Source organism: Chanodichthys erythropterus, chromosome 18 (genome assembly GCF_024489055.1).
Source record: "Chanodichthys erythropterus isolate Z2021 chromosome 18, ASM2448905v1, whole genome shotgun sequence".
NCBI classification, from domain to species: domain Eukaryota; kingdom Metazoa; phylum Chordata; class Actinopteri; order Cypriniformes; family Xenocyprididae; genus Chanodichthys; species Chanodichthys erythropterus.
In genome coordinates, this window is record NC_090238.1 from 12683092 (window position 1) to 12702136 (window position 19045).

General features: G+C 46.5%; 1 protein-coding gene across 7 annotated transcripts in view; it reads left to right on the forward strand.

The window, feature by feature from the left end:
• The window catches only part of adck1 (aarF domain containing kinase 1), a 193371-nt gene that overhangs the window by 134156 nt on the left and 40170 nt on the right, over positions 1-19045 (forward strand). For all 7 annotated transcript variants that reach the window (XM_067367165.1, XM_067367164.1, XM_067367168.1 and 4 more), the window contains 2 exons: positions 2977-3126; positions 4210-4407. In XM_067367165.1, coding sequence (XP_067223266.1) covers positions 2977-3126; positions 4210-4407 — 348 coding nt within the window. The remainder of the gene's footprint in view (positions 1-2976; positions 3127-4209; positions 4408-19045) is intronic.

Here is a 19045-nt window from a genome sequence, read left to right on the forward strand (position 1 = left end):
AAGTTGGTTCAAATTGTGGTTTTGGTCTATACTGCTATTTTTGCCCTTCATGACAACTCTGAGGGGGGTGAATTTTTTTATAACTTATCCGTTTAAATTATATTAAGCCTTAAAGTTCTGCATAATTAAGGGCGTGGTCACTTGAGTGACAGATTGCGCTGCTGTCTGTGAGCTGTCATGTTACCTCAGCTGCCGCTGAATTTGGCATCTCAGCCGTTTTTTTTTTCTCGATTATTTTATACAATTATAAAATATGGCTTGCTGCATAATATTCGAGACTGATGTGTGTCTGTGTAGATGTGCATGCATGGGGAAGAGACACAGAACACACGTTGTTGGATCGTGGCATTGGCTGAAAGTTTTGGTTGTGAGATTTACTACAATGACAATTGCGGGAGGATATAAAAATCCGACAGCACTGCTTGGATATTATAACTAAAACTGCTGCACTATTTTGAAAAAAATATACTTTGGACACAGGCTCATTTGTTTGTTAGATACGATCGTATACAGTTTTACAACATGGCTGTTCAGATTGCATCCTTTCTTGAAGAATGATGACAGAGAGCAGATCATTCAGAAATGTGACATGTTTTTTTGTTTTGCAATGGACACTCATATTTTACCCAAGTGCCACAGATTGGATTCATCTCGCGATCTCTATTTCATTATAAAGGTATGAAGTCCCGTTTGATTTTACATGTTGTTATTTGCACACCCAACACTACTGGTGTTGGGGGATCTATATCTTAAAAAAACACCGTAGATTGACAGTAAACCTTTAGAACGTTCAGATGATAAAACTTATCTTCATTAATATTTTATCTAAGATAGATACATAGCTCCTTTGCCTGCTAACATGGTCACGTCGAGCTAGGCGGGCATGGTTTCAGCAACCAATCACATCAGCTCAAACCACCTCCCTGCCTCTTTGCCCATTTTCAGTTATCCGGGAGTGACGTGCGGTGACGCGCAGCTAAGATGGCCGCGGCCTCATTTAGGCGTCAAAACTGCTGTTCAGAACTCTATGGGTGACGTCACGGACGCTACGTCCATATTTTTTTTACAGTCTATGTACCCAACAGACATTCTACTGACTATACAGTATGTAACATGTCAACTTATTCTACTAACGGTCCTAACAGTCTACTAATACTCTAATGAGAATTAGTTGACATGTAGTTGCAAATTAATGAGAATTTGTTGACATAGTTGCAAAGTTACTTATAGTTAACATAGTTAACATTAACTTTTTTGCTCACCAGCCACTGTGGCTAGCAGGTTTCCAAAGTTACTGGTCACTCAGCATTTTCCCAGGCCACAATTCTGACATAGATACCATGGGGAAAAACTGCCATGTAGATATTTTTAATATTATCTCATAATTTGGCAGCAGGTATATTAGGCTCCAATATACTGTTACACATGCATTTTCTTTCTCAACTGTTTACGTTCACTGTGTTTACATGAATACTCACCAAAACATGGCATTTTGACATAATTTGTTTTGTTTATTTGACTGTTTAAGCGCAATACACAGCAAAAAAATAATAAATAAAATTTAGTACTAAGAGGTACTCTTTATATTAAAATCTGTGGGAATGAGTAAATTACATGCAATACGCCCACACCGAAATTCAAGCCCTGTAACACCAACAATATTCATCTGGAGCAAATGAAACTAGTGAGTGAGGGGAGGTGGGTTTGTGTGTCAACTCGCTGTTGGAGAGATGAGAGAGAGAAAGCGCAGCTGGTGTCGTGTATCTATTCTGTGGAAAAGGTATTGGAAGCATTTCAGATATTTCAGTGTATCGATATTTATCGAAAAATCGATAAACACTATGGGCCCTATAATACACCCGGCGCAATGCGACACAAGGCGCAGCGCAAGTGTGTTTGCTAGTTTGCGTCCGGCGCCGTTCGCGTTTTCCCGTTCAGCGGCACGTCCTTAAATTAGTAAATGCATTTGCGCTAGTTAGTGCACCCATGGCCGTGCTGGTCTAAAAAAGAGGTGTGTTCAGGTGCATTGCCGGCACATTGATATTTTAAGGAGCTGAAAATAGACTGCGCCATAGACCAACTCAAACCTGGTCTAAAGTCTAAAGTCAATGCCGCGATATTTTTTTGTTAGAGCACGTTGGTAGAAACTGCGCCTCTAGGCGCGTCCACAGCGCGCGTTGACTTTGCTTATTACACACAGGGATGCGCATCACACAAACATGCCAAATATTAAAAACAAAAGGATTACAGTGTAAAAGAATATTATTGTGTAGGCTACATAAATATAAAAATGTAACTTCGTTTAACTTCTAACTAAACATTTAACTTCGCACACGAGCAGATCGGTTTCTTTGCTTGAAAAGCGTTCAGCTTTTCCGCCAACAAATTCCGGCATGTAAATAGCAATCCGCCATGACGCGAGCGCATCTCGCTCTTAAAGGGAATGGGAGATGACACTCTGATTGGTTTATTGAACGTTACGCCCATTACTCATTAAGAGAATAGGGACAACCCATTTTAAAAAATGCGCCCCTGTGCACGGACCGTTTTTCCGTCGTTAAAATGGCAGAAGTGGATTTGGACACGCCCTGAGTGCACCTGCGCCGTACGCTTTGCGTTTAGAATGTTAAAATAGGGCCCTATATTACACTTAGTTTATTATTTCAGATGCCTTTTTAAAAAAACTACAATTGAAATTGAAAGTATATATTTAATTTATATATATAATATAAAATTGACTGCATTACTTATCACTGCATAAATCCCTCTGCATTTGGCGGGTTGGTGGGTGTTAATGTCAAGCCCTGGTTATTAGAATGTCTAAATTGGACTATCGAAATAAAGTGTAACATCTTTGCTTTTGAAACCAGTTCTTACTACAACACAGTACATATTCAGGAGCTAGAGCTCCAGTGAATCTGCATATATTGTTAACCTGTTTTCACGTTCCCGTTCTTTCTCCTTCCTTTTCCTCAGATCTCCCAAAACCTTGGCAAGATATACAGTGAGATGATATTCGTCAACGGATTCGTGCATTGCGATCCTCACCCTGGCAACGTGCTTGTGCGAAAGTGTCCTGAAAGCAATAAGACGGAAATTGTGTTACTCGATCACGGCCTGTATCAGGTAAGACATCGGCCGAGGCCGCCACAGACTCGACAGAGAAGCAAATTCATCACATATTACACCCCATTATTCACCCGCTGGCTCCCAGGTCAGCTGCGCACTCAAGCCTGTATGTGCTGCAGCAGACTAAAAGCATTTCATTTAAGTGGCCCTGAAGCTCCAGTGTGTTTTGGGAACTGCACATTTCCACTTCTCTCTTATTACAAGCAGATGCAAACACACCGATACACTCTCTCCTGCAGTAACTTCTGTATTCCCAGAAGATGTGGCGGCTCTAAATAAATCAGTGATGATAAATATGATAAAGCCATTCAAGTACTGACATTCCAAATCCAAAACGCTAATTCAACGCCATGTTAGGTTTGTTGAACGCCATGGGTTGTGTCTATTTTGATTGATTGGAGTAGCAAAATGGTGCAGTTCTAGTGGTATTCCAGTGAATTCTGCTCATCTCAGTGAAGGAATTGCTGGCCTTTAATTTAACCAGAAGCAGATAATGAGGCCCACAAGATTTCATATTAGCAACTATCAAGTAATCTGTAATGCTAACACAAGTTTTCATTTACTCAGCTGTCTAATACACTTTACATAGATCATAGTCTTTTGGATTATTAGTTAATTGGTGTTTGTAATATTTCTTTTGTTTTAACATTTTTACATAAGTGTACAATACCAAATCAGCATATTAGAATGGTTTCTGAAGGATCGTGTGACTGGAGTAATGATGCTGAAAATTCAGCTTTGCAATCACAGTAATAAATTAAGTTTTAAAATATATTCAAAGGGAAAACTGTTATTTTAAATGGTAATACGATTTCACAATATTACTGTTTTTACTGTATTTTTGATCAAATAAATGGAGCCTTGATGAGCATAAGAGTGTAAACATGACCAATACAGTGGGTTTGAGGCAGTGGCATCTTTTTGGGTTAGAGAAACCAGTTTAGGAACATTTAATTAATGTTATGATTCCATGTGGTGGCTCTGGTTGTGCAGAAATTACATACTTTTACTTTTGAAGCTTCTATTGCATATGTTCAAAAACCCTAAACACTAAAAGAACAAGTTGTGTCTCTGTCCAAGGTGCTGAACCAGGACTTCAGACTGGATTACTGCAGGCTGTGGCAGAGTTTGATAAAGGGAGATTTGAAAGGCATAGAGCGTTACAGTAGACGTCTGGGCACAGGGGATCTCTATCCGCTGTTCGCTTGTGTCCTCACCGCCCGCTCATGGACATCAGTTAACGCTGGCATCAGCCAGACGCCTGTCACTCAATCTGAGGTAATAATCTCTAAGCATAACTGAAACCTTTTTATTTTGCATAATACTAGAGTACTTTGACCAGTCAGTGTTTTGATCAAAGTTTGGACACACCTACACATCCTTTATTGGTACGATTTTCCACATGAATTAACATTAATCTTTAATTTTAGCTTCATCATATTTCTGCTGGACACTGTTTATTCTTTACTATCCTGTCCAATTCATCCATGCATACACTGTAAAAAGTGGCAGTCTGCCATTGTTACCTATTTCTACCTTGTATAACATTAGCAACACATTATTAGCTGTTTGATAAAGCAAAATGGTAATCATATTAATTACCGTAATGTGTCCAACGTTGTAAAAAGCAATATGATTGTGCTGAGTTTACCTCAGTAAGTTGACCGAGTGGATCTTGTCTGAGCTCGTGAGCTCCATAAAGGTACATGTTTAAATCAGTTCATGTGAGTACAGTGGTTCAATATTAATATTATAAAACAACAAGAATATTTTTTGGTGATAACGACTTATATAGTGATGGCCGATTTCAAAACACTGCTTCAGGAAGCTTTGGAGCGTTATGAATCAGCGTATCGAATCATGATTCGGATCACTTGTCAAACCGCCAAACGGCTGAAATCATGTGACTTTGGCGCTCCGAACTGCTGATTCGACATGCTGATTCATTATGCTCCGAAGCTTCCTGAAGCAGTGTTTTGAAATCGGCCATCACTATATAAGTCGTTATTTTTTATTTTTTTTATTCACCAAAAATATTCTCAACGCTTTATAATATTAATATTGTTCCACTGTACTCACATGAACTGATTTAAATATGTTTTAGTACCTTTATGGATCTTGAGAGAGGAAATGTCATTGCTGTCAATGCATGCCTCATCGAGCCATCGGATTTCAACAAAAATACCTCACTTTGCGTTCTGAAGATTAATGAAGTTCTTACAGGTGTGGAACAGCATGAGGGTGAGTAATAAAATGAATTTTTGGGTGAATTAACCCTTTAATTAAGATGTAATCAGTGATCCATTTATACAAAGGCACAAATTATATTTGTGTGCAAAACAAATTTTTGCATTTCAGCGTAATCGGTTAAACTTCAAATTGTTTTTAAGATCATGAAAAACATAATTGCAGTAAAGTGTTTAAACTTTTTACTGGTAGTGTTTTTTTGTTCTATTCTTTTTGTAGGGACAAATGCAAACACAGTGGTAAGCTAGCAATAACCAGGGAGCAATAACCACTCCTTCTGCAGGCAATATTGGAGGAAAAAAAAAAAAAAAAGGGTAAATGGAGGTTGTGAAAACTGAAGTGCTGGTTGATGCCTTACAGTTGTGACCGACCACAATAACACATGTTGACCACATTACAGAACAAAGCTCACCTGTCTCCTCATTAAAACTGCATAAGTAACTGTCCAGGTGGCTGGCCTGGTGGCCCCGTGGCCAGAGGAGTGCTGTTGGGTCGGTGTAGTGGTGGTAGAGGGTTTCTGGAGGCCAGGCCTGGCCGGAGCTGGCCTCTGTGGGGGCCCTTTGGCCATCTGGAGGGTGTCAGGGACATTTATTTATACTTTTATTACATAACCTTTTACAGGACATAAAAGCGTTTGGACATAAAAGCGTTTGGGCCGTACAAGCATATTATAACAGAGCATCCGATTTTTATGAGTCTTTGCTAACACTATTTGTTTCCAGGTTACTGCATATTAAACTATATAAAGATTATATCAAGCTTAAATTGTTTTTTTTTGTTGTTGTTGTTTTTCTTATAATAATACTGAATACTTCCTCCTACTTTTGATGTAGTATGCTTAGTCAGTTATAAGTAAGCCATTTGAAATGAATTGATATGAATACATTTGTGAAACTGGATTTATCTAACAGGATACAGTTCAGTGTTTGACGCCGTTAGATATACTTAACTATTAACTGATTTGCTGCTTTCTTTCTTTCTGATCCTCATCATTTTCAGGAGCAATCCACTTAGTCATGTCAGCATGTGGCATTTGAGTGCACTTTCCTGCAGGTGGCTTTTCATTGTAGATTAATTACCCAGAAGCCTTTGCGAGGATAATTATGGCCCGGTCCATGGCCACTCATGTTGGGTGTGCTTTTTTAGTGGGGTGTAGTACCTCTTCCCTTCTCTGTATTCTGCTGTAAGTGTCTGATTCTCCAAGCTATGCAAAAGTCTCAGCAGCCATTCCTCCCACCAACATCATCAAATCACCAGGATGTTTTGAAGTAGTCTGGTCTGCCATAATTACAGGCAGTTATAAAGGCGGATTTCACATGTACAGCTGTGGCATTTGCAGAAAGGGAGGCTGTCTCATCTGCATAAGAAAGGAGAGATAAGAACATATTGTATTGCCAGCATAGAAAATAATGGGCGATTAAAAACTAAAACAACAGAGCTTCATGCTTTATGTTTCAGAAGAGAAGACAAAGAATTCCTGAGCCTATGTATGTATGTATATATGTGTGTGTGTGTACGTGTATATATATATAATTATAATTATACACAAACCTGGTTCCAAAAAAGTTGGGACACTGTACAAATTGTGAATAAAAACAGAATGCAATGATCTGGAAGTTTCAAATGTCAAGTTTTTATTCAAAATACAACATAGATGACATATAAAATCTTTAAACTGAGAAAATGTATCATTTTAAGGGAAAAATAAGTTGATTTTAAATTTCATGGCATCAAAAAAATCTCAAAAAAAGTTGGGACAAGGCCATGTTTACCACTGTGTGGCATCCCCTCTGCAAACGTCTGGGAACTGAGGAGACAAGTTTCTCAAGTTTAGGAATAGGAATGTTGTCCCATTCTTGTCTAATACAGGCTTCTAGTTGCTCAAGTGTCTTGGGTCTTCTTTGTCACATCTTCCTCTTTATTATGCGCCAAATGTTTTCTATGGGTGAAAGATCTGGACTGCAGGCTGGCCATTTCAATACCCGGATCCTTCTTCTACGCAGCCATGATGTTGTAATTGATGCAGTATGTGGTCTGGCATTGTCATGTTGTAAAATGCAAGGTCTTCCCTGAAAGAGACGACGTCTGGATGGGAGCATATGTTGTTCTAGAACTTGGATATACCTTTCAGCATTGATGGTGCCTTTCCAGATGTGCAAGCTGCCCATGCCACACGCACTCATGCAACCCCATACCATCAGTGATGCAGGCTTCTGAACTGAGCGCTGAAAACAACTTGGGTTGTCCTTGTCCTCTTTAGTCTGGATGACATGTAGTCCCAGTTTTCTAAAAAGAACTTCACATTTTGATTCGCCTGACCACAGAACAGTTTTCCACTTTGCCACAGTCCATTTTAAATGAGCCTTGGCCCAGAGAAAACACCTGCACTTCTGGATCATGTTTACTGTAGATATGGCTTCTTTTTTGATAGAGTTTTAGCCGGCAATGGCGAATGGCACGGTGGATTGTGTTTACCGACAATGTTCTCTGGAAGTATTCCTGAACCCATGTTGTGATTTCCATTACAGTAGCATTCCTGTATGTGGTGCAGTGCCGTCTAAGGGCCCAAAGACCACGGGCATCCAGTATGGTTTTCCGGCCTCGACCCTTACGTACAGAGATTGTTCCAGATTCTCTGAATCTTTGGATGATATTATGCACTGTAGATGATGATAACTTCAAATTCTTTGCAATTTTTCTCTGAGAAACTCCTTTCTGATATTGCTCCACTATTTTTCACCGCAGCATTGTTGGAATTGGTGATCCTCTGCCCATCTTGACTTCTGAGAGACACTGCCACTCTGAGAGTGTCATGAATCCTGTCAAGTTCCGGACTACATCTCCCATCATCCTCTCTGCCACTCACCTGCACACACTTAACACTAATCACTAATCATCACACCCAGCTGCAGCTCATTACCAGGACTATTAAAGACTCTTACACACATCACCTCACTGCTAGGTCTTGTTTTCCCAAGTGTTGCATTTCCAAGCGTTACTTCCTGTCTGCCTGTCCTGTGTTACCGTTCCTGCCTGTTTCCTGTTTGTTGACCCGTTGCTGCCTGTCCTGACCATCGCCTGCACCTTGACTACGATTCTGCCTGTTCCTTGTTGTTCCCGTTTGCTCCCGTTTGACCCTGCCTGTATGACAACGCTCACTGTAAATAAAGCTTTGCATTTGGATCCCTACCTGAGTCCCGCCTTCGTTACAGAAGACCTAGCCATCCTCAGATCCAGCAGCTTGGTGAGTGTTCCAGTCTCAGCTATCATGAATCCGTCTGCTCAATTAATGTGTCTCCGTCAGGGAGAGAGAACCATTGAGGAGTATGTCATGGACTTTATAGAACTGGCACCGTTAACTTGTTTTAATGAGGTGTGCCTCATGATATTCTTCCGCGGTGGACTATCTGACCTGCTCAGTTCCGTCATGCCATTGCATCAGCCTGAGGGGTCGTTGGAGCAATATATTGTCCTCGCATTGCAGCTGAGTGGCTCTAGTTTTACCGTGGGTGTCGCGGAGGAACACGACACCACGTTGCATCACATAATGGCTGCCGCTAAAGAGGACATTCACAAGATGGCGTCTACAACAACAACAACGCCAGTTCATACCCCCGCTGATCGCCCAGAGTCAAGTCACGTCTTCGCTGATCACCTAGAGCAACGTCACGCCTTCGTTGATCGCCCAGAGCAATGTCACGTCGCCGCTGATCGCCCAGAGCACCGTCATGCCTTCGCAGATCGCCCAGAGCAACGTCACGCCTTCGTTGATCGCCCAGAGCAATGTCACGTCGCCACTGATCGCCCAGAGCACCGTCATGCCTTCGCAGATCGCCCAGAGCAACGTCACGCCTTCGCTGATCGCCCAGAGCAATGTCACGTCGCCACTGATCGCCCAGAGCCACGTCACGTCTCTAGATCAGTCAGAGAACGGCAAGGATTACGTTCCAGTGTGGTTGACCCACCGCTGATTTCAGCACGGGCGGCTGGTATTCCCAAGCATACACCAGCCGTCTCATTCTCAATCCCGCCGGCCGCGCCGCTCTCAAGCCAGCCGGCCGCGCCGCTCTCAAGCCAGCCGGCCGCTTCGCTCTCAAGCCAGTCTGCCGCTTCGCTCTCAAGCCAGTCTGCCGCTTCGCTCTCAAGCCAGTCTGCCGCTTCGCTCTCAAGCCAGTCTGCCGCTTCGCTCTCAAGCCTGCCGGTTGCTACGCTCTCAAGCTCGCCGGTTGCTACGCTCTCAAGCTCGCCGGTTGCTACACTCTCAAGCTCGCCGGTTGCAACGCTCTCAAGCTCGCCTGTTGCAACGCACTCAAGCGCCCTGGACGCGATGGACAAAATGGCTGCTTTGCCAGTGCCCACGGGCAAGATGGCCGCCCCTTCGGTGTCTGTGGACGTAGGGGTCGTTCCAGCCGTTGAGTTGGCTGCAGCCAGTGAGTCCGCTCCAGAGCCCACTCTCCTTGTTAGTCCTGCCATGGCCAAGAGGGCTGTTTTCACTTTTTATGTTCTGGCTGTCCTACGTGCGTGGAGGATGCACTCGAGCGCAATTGACTTTGAAACTGTATGCCAGCCCGAGCTCGCTGCCGTCCCAGAGCAGTACGAGCCCGCTGCCGTCCCAGAGCTGCCCGCTCTCCCTGATACAGACACGGAGGTCGTCACCGAGCTGCCCGCTCTCCCTAATACGTCTGCCCTGCTGCCGGCGCCACCCGAACTCCTTGACCACGAGCCCGTTACGGACCCCGCTGAAATCCCCAAGAACTTTTTGGGGGGGGGCGGTATACCTGAGGGTGGGGAGCTTGTGGGTGGGGACCTTGCCTGGACACTGCCGTTTTCAGACTTTGAACTACTAGGGCCATTTATGGACTCATTGTTGCGGCTGCCCAAGCCGCCTAACCTGCCGTGGCTGCCCAAGCCACCCGACCTGCCGTGGCTGCCCAAGCCGCCTGACCTGCCGTGGCTGCCCAGGCCACCTGACCCGCCGTGGCCGCCCGTGGCACCTGACCCGCCGTGGCCGCCCGTGGCACCTGACCCGCCGTGGCCGCCCGTGGCACCTGACCCGCCGTGGCCGCCCGTGGCACCTGACCCGCCGTGGCCGCCCGTGGCACCTGACCCGCCGTGGCCGCCCGTGGCACCTGACCCGCCGAGGCCGCCGGCCCACTATGGCTGCCTGAGTTCCTGGACCTGCCCTGGAGACCTCCGTACCCGCCTGCACATCCAGTATCTCCTGCCTGTAGGTCTCCAGGGCACCCACCCCCCCTCCCCAGTTGTGCCATCTACGGCGCGAGGACGCGCCTTCCGGGAGGGGGACATTCTGTCATGAATCCTGTCAAGTTCCGGACTACATCTCCCATCATCCTCTCTGCCACTCACCTGCACACACTTAACACTAATCACTAATCATCACACCCAGCTGCAGCTCATTACCAGGACTATTAAAGACTCTTACACACATCACCTCACTGCTAGGTCTTGTTTTCCCAAGTGTTGCATTTCCAAGCGTTACTTCCTGTCTGCCTGTCCTGTGTTACCGTTCCTGCCTGTTTCCTGTTTGTTGACCCGTTGCTGCCTGTCCTGACCATCGCCTGCACCTTGACTACGATTCTGCCTGTTCCTTGTTGTTCCCGTTTGCTCCCGTTTGACCCTGCCTGTATGACAACGCTCACTGTAAATAAAGCTTTGCATTTGGATCCCTACCTGAGTCCCGCCTTCGTTACAGAGAGGCTCTTTTTATACCATATATATCATGTTGCCAATTGACCTTATAAGTTGCAAATTGGTCCAACTTTTTTGGAATGTGTAGCTCTCATGAAATCCAAAATGAGCCAATATTTGGCATGACATTTCAAAATGTCTCACTTTCAACATTTGATATGTTATCTATATTCTATTGTGAATAAAATATAAGTTTATGAGATTTGTAAATTATTGCATTCTTTTTTTATTCACAATTTGTACAGTGTGTGTATATAATATATATATTTATACAACAGTTCTGTCTGGTTTTTGAATCTGATTGGCTGATAGCCATTCGATATTTCAGTGATAACAGCACTCCTACTGCCTTTTGCCTTTTTGTATCACTCCGCTTGAAGTGACCGTCATGGCGGCCGATCAAATCAACCGTAGTTTTTACAAATACTACTTCTTGTACCACGAACTGTAGTTTTAATAGTTTTTTAGGCGAGAATGTAGTTGTTTATACCTGAAATATGTGACTCATATTTAATAACAGAGCCTATTTTACAATTTGTTTTGACTTTTTCGGAGATGCGATCTTGAGTGTGTCAGCGGCTGTTCAGTGCTTCTATAACCGCAGAGAACAGCTTCATCTCGGCCAGTGCCTCTGGGATTTGCCGCTGGCTCTTATAGTGGTTAAACACGAGACATAATTCAATTTGAGTACATAGAACGGGCAATCTTTGGTCTTATTAATCTATTATTTGTTCCAGAGCAAATCGAATTGTGCTATATTAAATTTGATAATAATAAATGTTACGTTACATCCTTATATAGCATATTAGCTACAACTAGACGGGACATATCAGACTCCTCTCCGCTCTTTAAATATGTAAAACATTAAACTTTATAAACATATGTTTTTTTTTGAGTAAAGAAAACGCTTTACAATTTTTTTTTTTCAAACATCAGATCTTTATTTACCTTTGCATTGCACAGAGATGTCCAAACTGCGTGCGCACTTCATTCAAGAGGTGAGGTGGATTTATGAGGTTTGATTGACAGTTTGAGGATCCCAGCTCTTCACAAGCTCTTTAAAATCCTTTTCATTTGTTAAATATTTGTAAAACCCACATACAAGCGTAAATGGTGACCTATTTTTATTTTTTTTAATAACTAGTGCTTTATGTTTGACTGAACTGTACAATTGTGCTTATTTGTTGTTCAATAAATATTATTTTATATAAATATGTCCATTAAGTAATATGGATTGAGTGAACATTACATTAATGCGCCATTAGATTGCGGCAACACTTTACAGGAGAATGAGTCAGTTAAGCACAAGATACTTTTAAATTGAAAGGAACTTTTGCAAAAGGAAGTTGTTTTAGCGCTGTGGTGCTATGGAGAATTCCCAAAGCTGTAAAAAAGATCGCTTTTCTCAGCGGACATTCAAACGGACTTGTATAAAGGATATAATATTATGGACATCGACTTGAAGAATGAATGTAATGCAATATACCAGACACAATAGCCTACTCTCTTTCTCTCGTGCTTTCTCTCTCTCTCTCTCTCTCTCTCTCTCTCTCTCTCTCTCTCTCTCTCTCTCTCTCTCTAATACTGTAGAAAATTCAATGTTTTTCAATGAAGCGACTCAACGTTCCTTCGTTACTAGTTCTAAAGTGACATTTTAGAGTTAGCAACGGAGGCTTGGTTCAACTGACAACTTGAGTTTTGAAACGTTCCTTCGTTACTAGTTCTGAAGTGACGTTTTAGAATTAGTAACGGAGGCTTGGTCCAACTGTCAAATTGAGATTTGAATCCGTGGCGGAAGGAAGTAGTGCTGCACAAAAGAGGGTTTTAAAGACACTCCGTTGTTGTTCTTATTTATTTACACACTCGTAACACTCGTTATTACACAACCGTGATGGTGCCTTTCCAGATGTGCAAGCTGCCCATGCCACACGCACTCATGCAACCCCATACCATCAGTGATGCAGGCACTCCGTTGTTGTTCTTATTTATTTACACACTCGTGCCATCGAACTGTTGTATAAACGCAATATCACACTCGTAGCCATGCGATATGGCTGTATATCAGCACGCTGTGAAAGAGAGCTATTGCGTCGACAATCCAACGCGAGAGGCGTTGCTTTGAGACCGGAGACCCTTTGGTGTGGCCGCCAAAGCAAACAAAGAGCTGATCTGATAGCTGGAAGGGCTGTGATCGCTCTACATAAGTTCTCAATGCCCTAACAGGGCAGAGCAACTCCAGCTCTTGCTCTTCTGACGAGCGCAGAGAGGGAGATGACCTGAGCTCTGAACGGGGTCGAGAGCACCTTGGGGACGTAGCCAAGCCTGGGTTTCAATACAACTTTAGAGTCGTTGGGCCCGAATTCGAGGCAAGCAGGGCTCACAGAGAGGGCCTGCAGATCGCCGATACGCTTAACCGATGCTAAAGCTAGTAGCAAAGCGGTCTTAAGCGTCAGGGGCTTGAGGTCAGCTGAGCACAGCGGCTCAAAGGGATGTCCTTTGAGAGCCCTAAGGACCATAGATAGGTCCCAGGTGGGAACAGTGAGGGGGCGAGGAGGATTCAAACGCCTAGCACCCCTCAAGAAACGCACCACTAGGCTGTTTCTGCCCACCGACTGGCCAACGATAGGAGAGTGAAACGCTGCAATGGCTGCTACGTAAACTTTGAGCGTTGAAGGGGCTCGCCCTGAATTCAAACGCTCTTGGAGGAAGGACATTATCGGAGATACATCACATTCCGCTGGATCTATGTTGCATGCAGAGCACCAATCAACAAAGATTGACCATTTCTGGGCATAGAGACGTCTTGTAGACGGAGCTCTCGCCTGAAAGATGGTGTTCAACACGTCCCCGGGGAGGTTAACTGGCTCCCGTCGAGGGACCATAAGTGCAGAGCCCAAAGTTCTGGCTGTGGGTGCCAAATTGTCCTGTTCGCCTGAGAGAGAAGGTCCCGTCTCAGAGGAATGGGCCACGGGGCTCTCGTGGAGAGCCTGAACAGTTCTAAGGACCAAACTTGGCTCCTCCAGAGCGGGGCCACCAGGAGGACTTTGTGCTTGTGTTCCTTGATTCATCTGATAACCTGAGGGATCAGAGCGATCAGGGGAAATGCGTAAAGAAGGGTGCTGGGCCAATGGTGGGCCAGCGCGTCGTCCTTCTTCAAGAAATAAGTTGGGCAATGAGAATTGTCTTCTGAAGCGAAGAGGTCGACCTCTGCCTTTCCGAAGAATTCCCATATTGTGAGAACCGTCTGGGGTTGGAGCGTCCACTCGTCCGAGGGGACATTGCTCCGAGACAGCATGTCTGCTCCCAGATTAGTTTTTCCACGAATGTGTGTCGCCCTGAGCGACAGAATCCTGGGTAGAGCCCATTCCAGAAGACGCTTCGCCAGTCTGTACAAGCGGCTGGACGAAAGACCTCCCTGGTGATTTATATACGACACCACCGTCATGCTGTCCGATTGGACTAAGACGTGGCGTCCCGTCAGGTGAGCCTGAAAGAAGTGAAGGGCACGTATCACTTCCAGCATCTCCAGACAGTTGATATGAAGATGGCTCTCCTCGTGTGACCACGAGCCGAAGGCTGGACTGCCCTCGCAAAGAGCGCCCCAACCCGAGTTGGAAGCGTCCGTCGAGAGCACCGTCCTTCGCGACGCCGCCTGAAGGGGTACGCCACGCTTGAACCACTCAGGGTTCAGCCAGGGTTTCAGGGCTGATAGACAGGCCTGATTGACCTTGAGACAGAAGCGGCCATGCCACCAGGCATGGGGGTAACCCGAAACACCAGCCAGTACTGCAGAGGTTGCATTCGAAGAAGGCCGAGCTGTAGAACTGGGGAGGCGGAAGCCATCAGCCCTAACAACCTCTGGAAGGTCTTCAGAGGAAGGTAGGCTTTGTTTGTGACGGAAGGCGCGAGCTGCTGAATGGCCAGAGCGCGCTCTGGCGAGACCACTGCCGTCATGCGGACAGAGTCGAAAACTGCTCCCAGGAACGGAATGCGTTGGCTGGGAAGCAGCGAGCTCTTGGATAGGTTGACCCTGAGTCCCAGACATTCTAGATGGCTGAGGAGCACGGATCTGTGACGTTCTAGCTCTACTCGCGAGTGGGCCAGAATGAGCCAATCATCGAGATAATTTAGAACGCGGATTCCCATCTGTCTGAGTGGGGAGAGAGCCGCATTCATGCACTTGGTAAAAGTGCGAGGAGCCAGGGACAGCCCAAAGGGTAGGACCGTGTATTGGTAAGCCACACCCTCGAAGGCGAATCTCAAGAACCGCCTGTGGTGGGGGGCTATCTGGATGTGAAAGTAGGCATCTTTCAGATCCAGTGAGCAGAACCAGTCCTCGTGACAAATCTGTGCGAGGATCTGCTTCAGCGTCAGCATCTTGATCTTCCGTCTCATGAGGGAGCGGTTCAAGATCCTGAGATCTAAGATGGGTCTGAGACCGCCATCTTTCTTGGGGACCAGAAAGTAGCGGCTGTAAAAGCCTGACTCGCTCTCTGGAGGAAAGAATATTTCTATGGCCCCTTTCCTGAGCAGCGCCAAGACTTCGGCTCGGAGAACGTGAGCGTTGTCCGAAATCACCGAAGTTTGAAGCACCCCACCGAAGCGTGGGGGTCTTCGGGCGAACTGGAGCGAGTAGCCCTGACTTATGATCCCTAGGACCCACCTTGACAGCCCAGGGATGGCCCGCCAAGCCTCGACCCGGGTGGCAAGAGGTTAAATGACATCGGCTGACAGCCCGCCTGAGGGGGGGCTGTACACCAAGGGGAGTGGAAGAGGAAATTTGCCCTTTTCTTGAAAAGGTAAAAATGTGTTAGCCGTGAAAACGGCGGTTTGTGTGGACGCATCATTTGTGGGTCCATTTGTAACACTGAACGTCATTCCCACGCCCGGATGTGAACGAGGCGGAGGGGAAACTATGCAAAGGAGCTTTGGGGGTGGTCCGGCCGCAGCAAGACATTTCCCCGTCCTCTTCCTTCCTCTTAAATCAGGATGACTTAGGCGTCACAGGGTCCAGCGCAATCCTGGGCCGGGGTCCCTGGCGTCTCAGGAGGGAGCGTCTGGCAGAGCGAGAGCGCTGGTGTTGCTCCTTTGGCGGTGCTGCCTGGGAGGCAGAGGGGGCAGGCTTACTCTGCTGAGTGGCGCAGTCCTGGGTCGGCTTGAAGCAGATGTGGAGCTGGAGCGTTTCGGCAAGAAGTGTCTCATTGCCTGAGACGACTTCTGTGCTGCGGTGAATCGCTCGGTGAGACCCTCTACCGATGGCCCAAAGAGACCGGAAGGCGAGACAGGGGCGTCTAAAAAGGCCATCTTATCCGCGTCCTTGATCTCTGTCAAGTTGAGCCATAAGTGGCGCTCCAAAACCACCAGGCTGGCCATGGACCTTCCAATGGCCTGGGCTGTGGCCTTCGTGGCTCGCAGGGCTAGGTCAGTGACGCTGCGGAGGTCCCTGAAGGCGGGTGCGTCAAAGCCGGACTCGTCCATAGAGTGGAGAAGCTTGGCTTGAAACACTTGGAAGATGGCCATAGTGTGGAGCGCCGAGGCAGCTTGGCCTGCAGATGCGTAGGCTCGCGAAGCCAGGGTGGAGGTAGTTCTGCAGGGCTTGGAAGGAAGGGCCCTCTTAGATTTCCAGCCCACAGCCGTGGGAGGATAGAGGTGAGCTGCCACTGCTTCATCCAGGGGCGGCGGGTGCTCGTAGCCCTTCTCTTCAGCGCCGTCCACAGTAGTGAGGGCTGAACGATGCAAGGTGTGCAGGCGGGCAGAGTAGGGAGCGCGCCATGACTTGGTCAGCTCCTCGTGTACCTCGGGGAAGAACGGGGCAGCACGTTGGCGAGGGGCCTGGCGTCTTCCCGGCAGGAACCACTCATCCAGGTGGCTACGTGACGGCTCTTCCGGCGGAGCCCAATCCAGGTCTAGCTCCTCCATAGCTTTTGAGAGGACGCAGGGAAGTTCGCCGTCCATGCTCGAGCCGTGTTCAATGGGCTCCAGCGGAGGCGGGGGGGCGGGGTCGTCCGACTCGCCAGCCCAGCCTTCTGCTTCGGAAGCCGCGAGAGACATGGACTCATCTAGCGGCTCTTCATCTGATCCACCGAATGAGACGAGGTCACTTGCGTATGCTGAGGGACGCTGCTCAGGGTGGGAGAATCTGACGGGCGACTGCTCTCTGGTGGGAGAGGGCGAGGCACGCGGGGGCTGGGCCAACGTGAGCTTGCTCGACTCCGTGCGCTGGGTCGCTCTACCCCGCTGTCTCTTCCTCGCAGGCTCGCAGCGAGAAGGGGACGGGAGGGCGCGAGCTGCGGGACTGCTTCCGGCGAAGAAAGCAACCCGCAAGCGCAGAGAGACCAGACTCATGCACTCGCAGTGCGGGCATGAAGCGTCGGTGAGCGCGGCTTCCGCATGGGGCTTACCCAGGCATCCAACACACTCTTTGTGTCCATCGCTGTCCTGCAGAGGGGCTCTGCAGGTGTCGCAGGAGTGACGCGGCATTAAAAAACGCCGCCGCCGTGAAAACGGCGATTGGGGGGCTCTTTTAGAGCGGCGAGGGCCGCGGAAGCTCTTTTAGAGCGGACGAATCCGCTAGGAAGTGCTCTTAGAGCGGTAAGAACCACGAGGAGAAACGCTCTCTGAGGGGGCGCCGGATGGCGGCAGGAGACGGCCGAAACGGCGGCCGGGACAGGAAGCAGGCGGCGGGCGTCTTGAAGACGGTGCTCGGGGCATTAGTCCACGAGGGCGCCGGCGCTGTCGTAGTCCGGCGGCTCAGCTGGGTCCACTGCGGGGCCTCTTCAACGGCGGCGAGAGCTGCTTCTTCCAGGCGGCGAGCTTCTTCGGCTTCAGCGCGGAGATCAGCGAAGAGATGTGTAGTCGTCGCTGAAGGAGAAATGACTGAAATCCTATGGCGAAACGCCCGCTTATATAGCACTAAACCCCGCCCATTTTGGCGGGAATATTTGCGCGCTTTCTCGCCATTGGTTCAACAACTTCTCATGAGTGAACCAATGGCGATGCAGTTACACTGCGTTATTGAAAAAGGCTTCAGTGACGGGGAAAAAGGGAGACTTTTCCCCATACGCAGTACGAGTGAAGTATCGAAAGGGAACCTGACATTTCAACGTTTTTTCAGACACAAGTATAATTTTTTTATGATTAGTATTCACTAAGTTACAGTTCATTTTCTGAGAACTATCAGATTGGACTTCGTTCAGAGGGAGATGAGAGATCACACATCATGTTAGTTTTCTTTATTTTACAAAAAGCACAACATTTTGTTTTTACTCAGAGTGTACACAAATAAAAGAAGACATTCTATAGTTTCAATTGATATATTACTTATGTCTCTATGACAAAAAATGACAGAGTATTTTAAGTCTGTTTTGCTGTAATGTGAAAAAAATCCTGCAAAATGCGCCGGCGTGTTACCCGACTCCAGAGAGGTAATGTCTTATCATGCCGCTTTCATCGTCGCTCAGATCTTCTTCAGAATCAGTGAGCGCTTGTTCGTAAGCATTCGGCTTGTCGAAGAAGTACTTCAAAACATTTTCGGTGTAACGGCCACGGTTCTTCATTGAATTTTGATATCAGCTAGAGCCGGCCAGAGCGCTGCATAATAAGTAGCCACGCTTCCCAGTATGGAAATACACACAGACATGACACGCCCCTACTGCGTGCTGAATTCTCCGAAAAACAAGCCGATTTCAACCTCAAAATGCACGCTTTTAAATATACCAATACTGCTATCTCAAACACGGAAAGGCTTCTTCATGATCTCAACTAACAGATTCTGCAAAAAAACGAAAATCACCAATTTTGAAAAAAAATGCTGCTTTCTCATTTTGCTCGAAAGTTGTGCTGCCTGGTTTCCGTGACAGGTCACATATACAGCCATATCGCACGGCTACTCGTGTGTGTATATATATATATATATATATATATATATATATATATATATATATATATATATATATATATA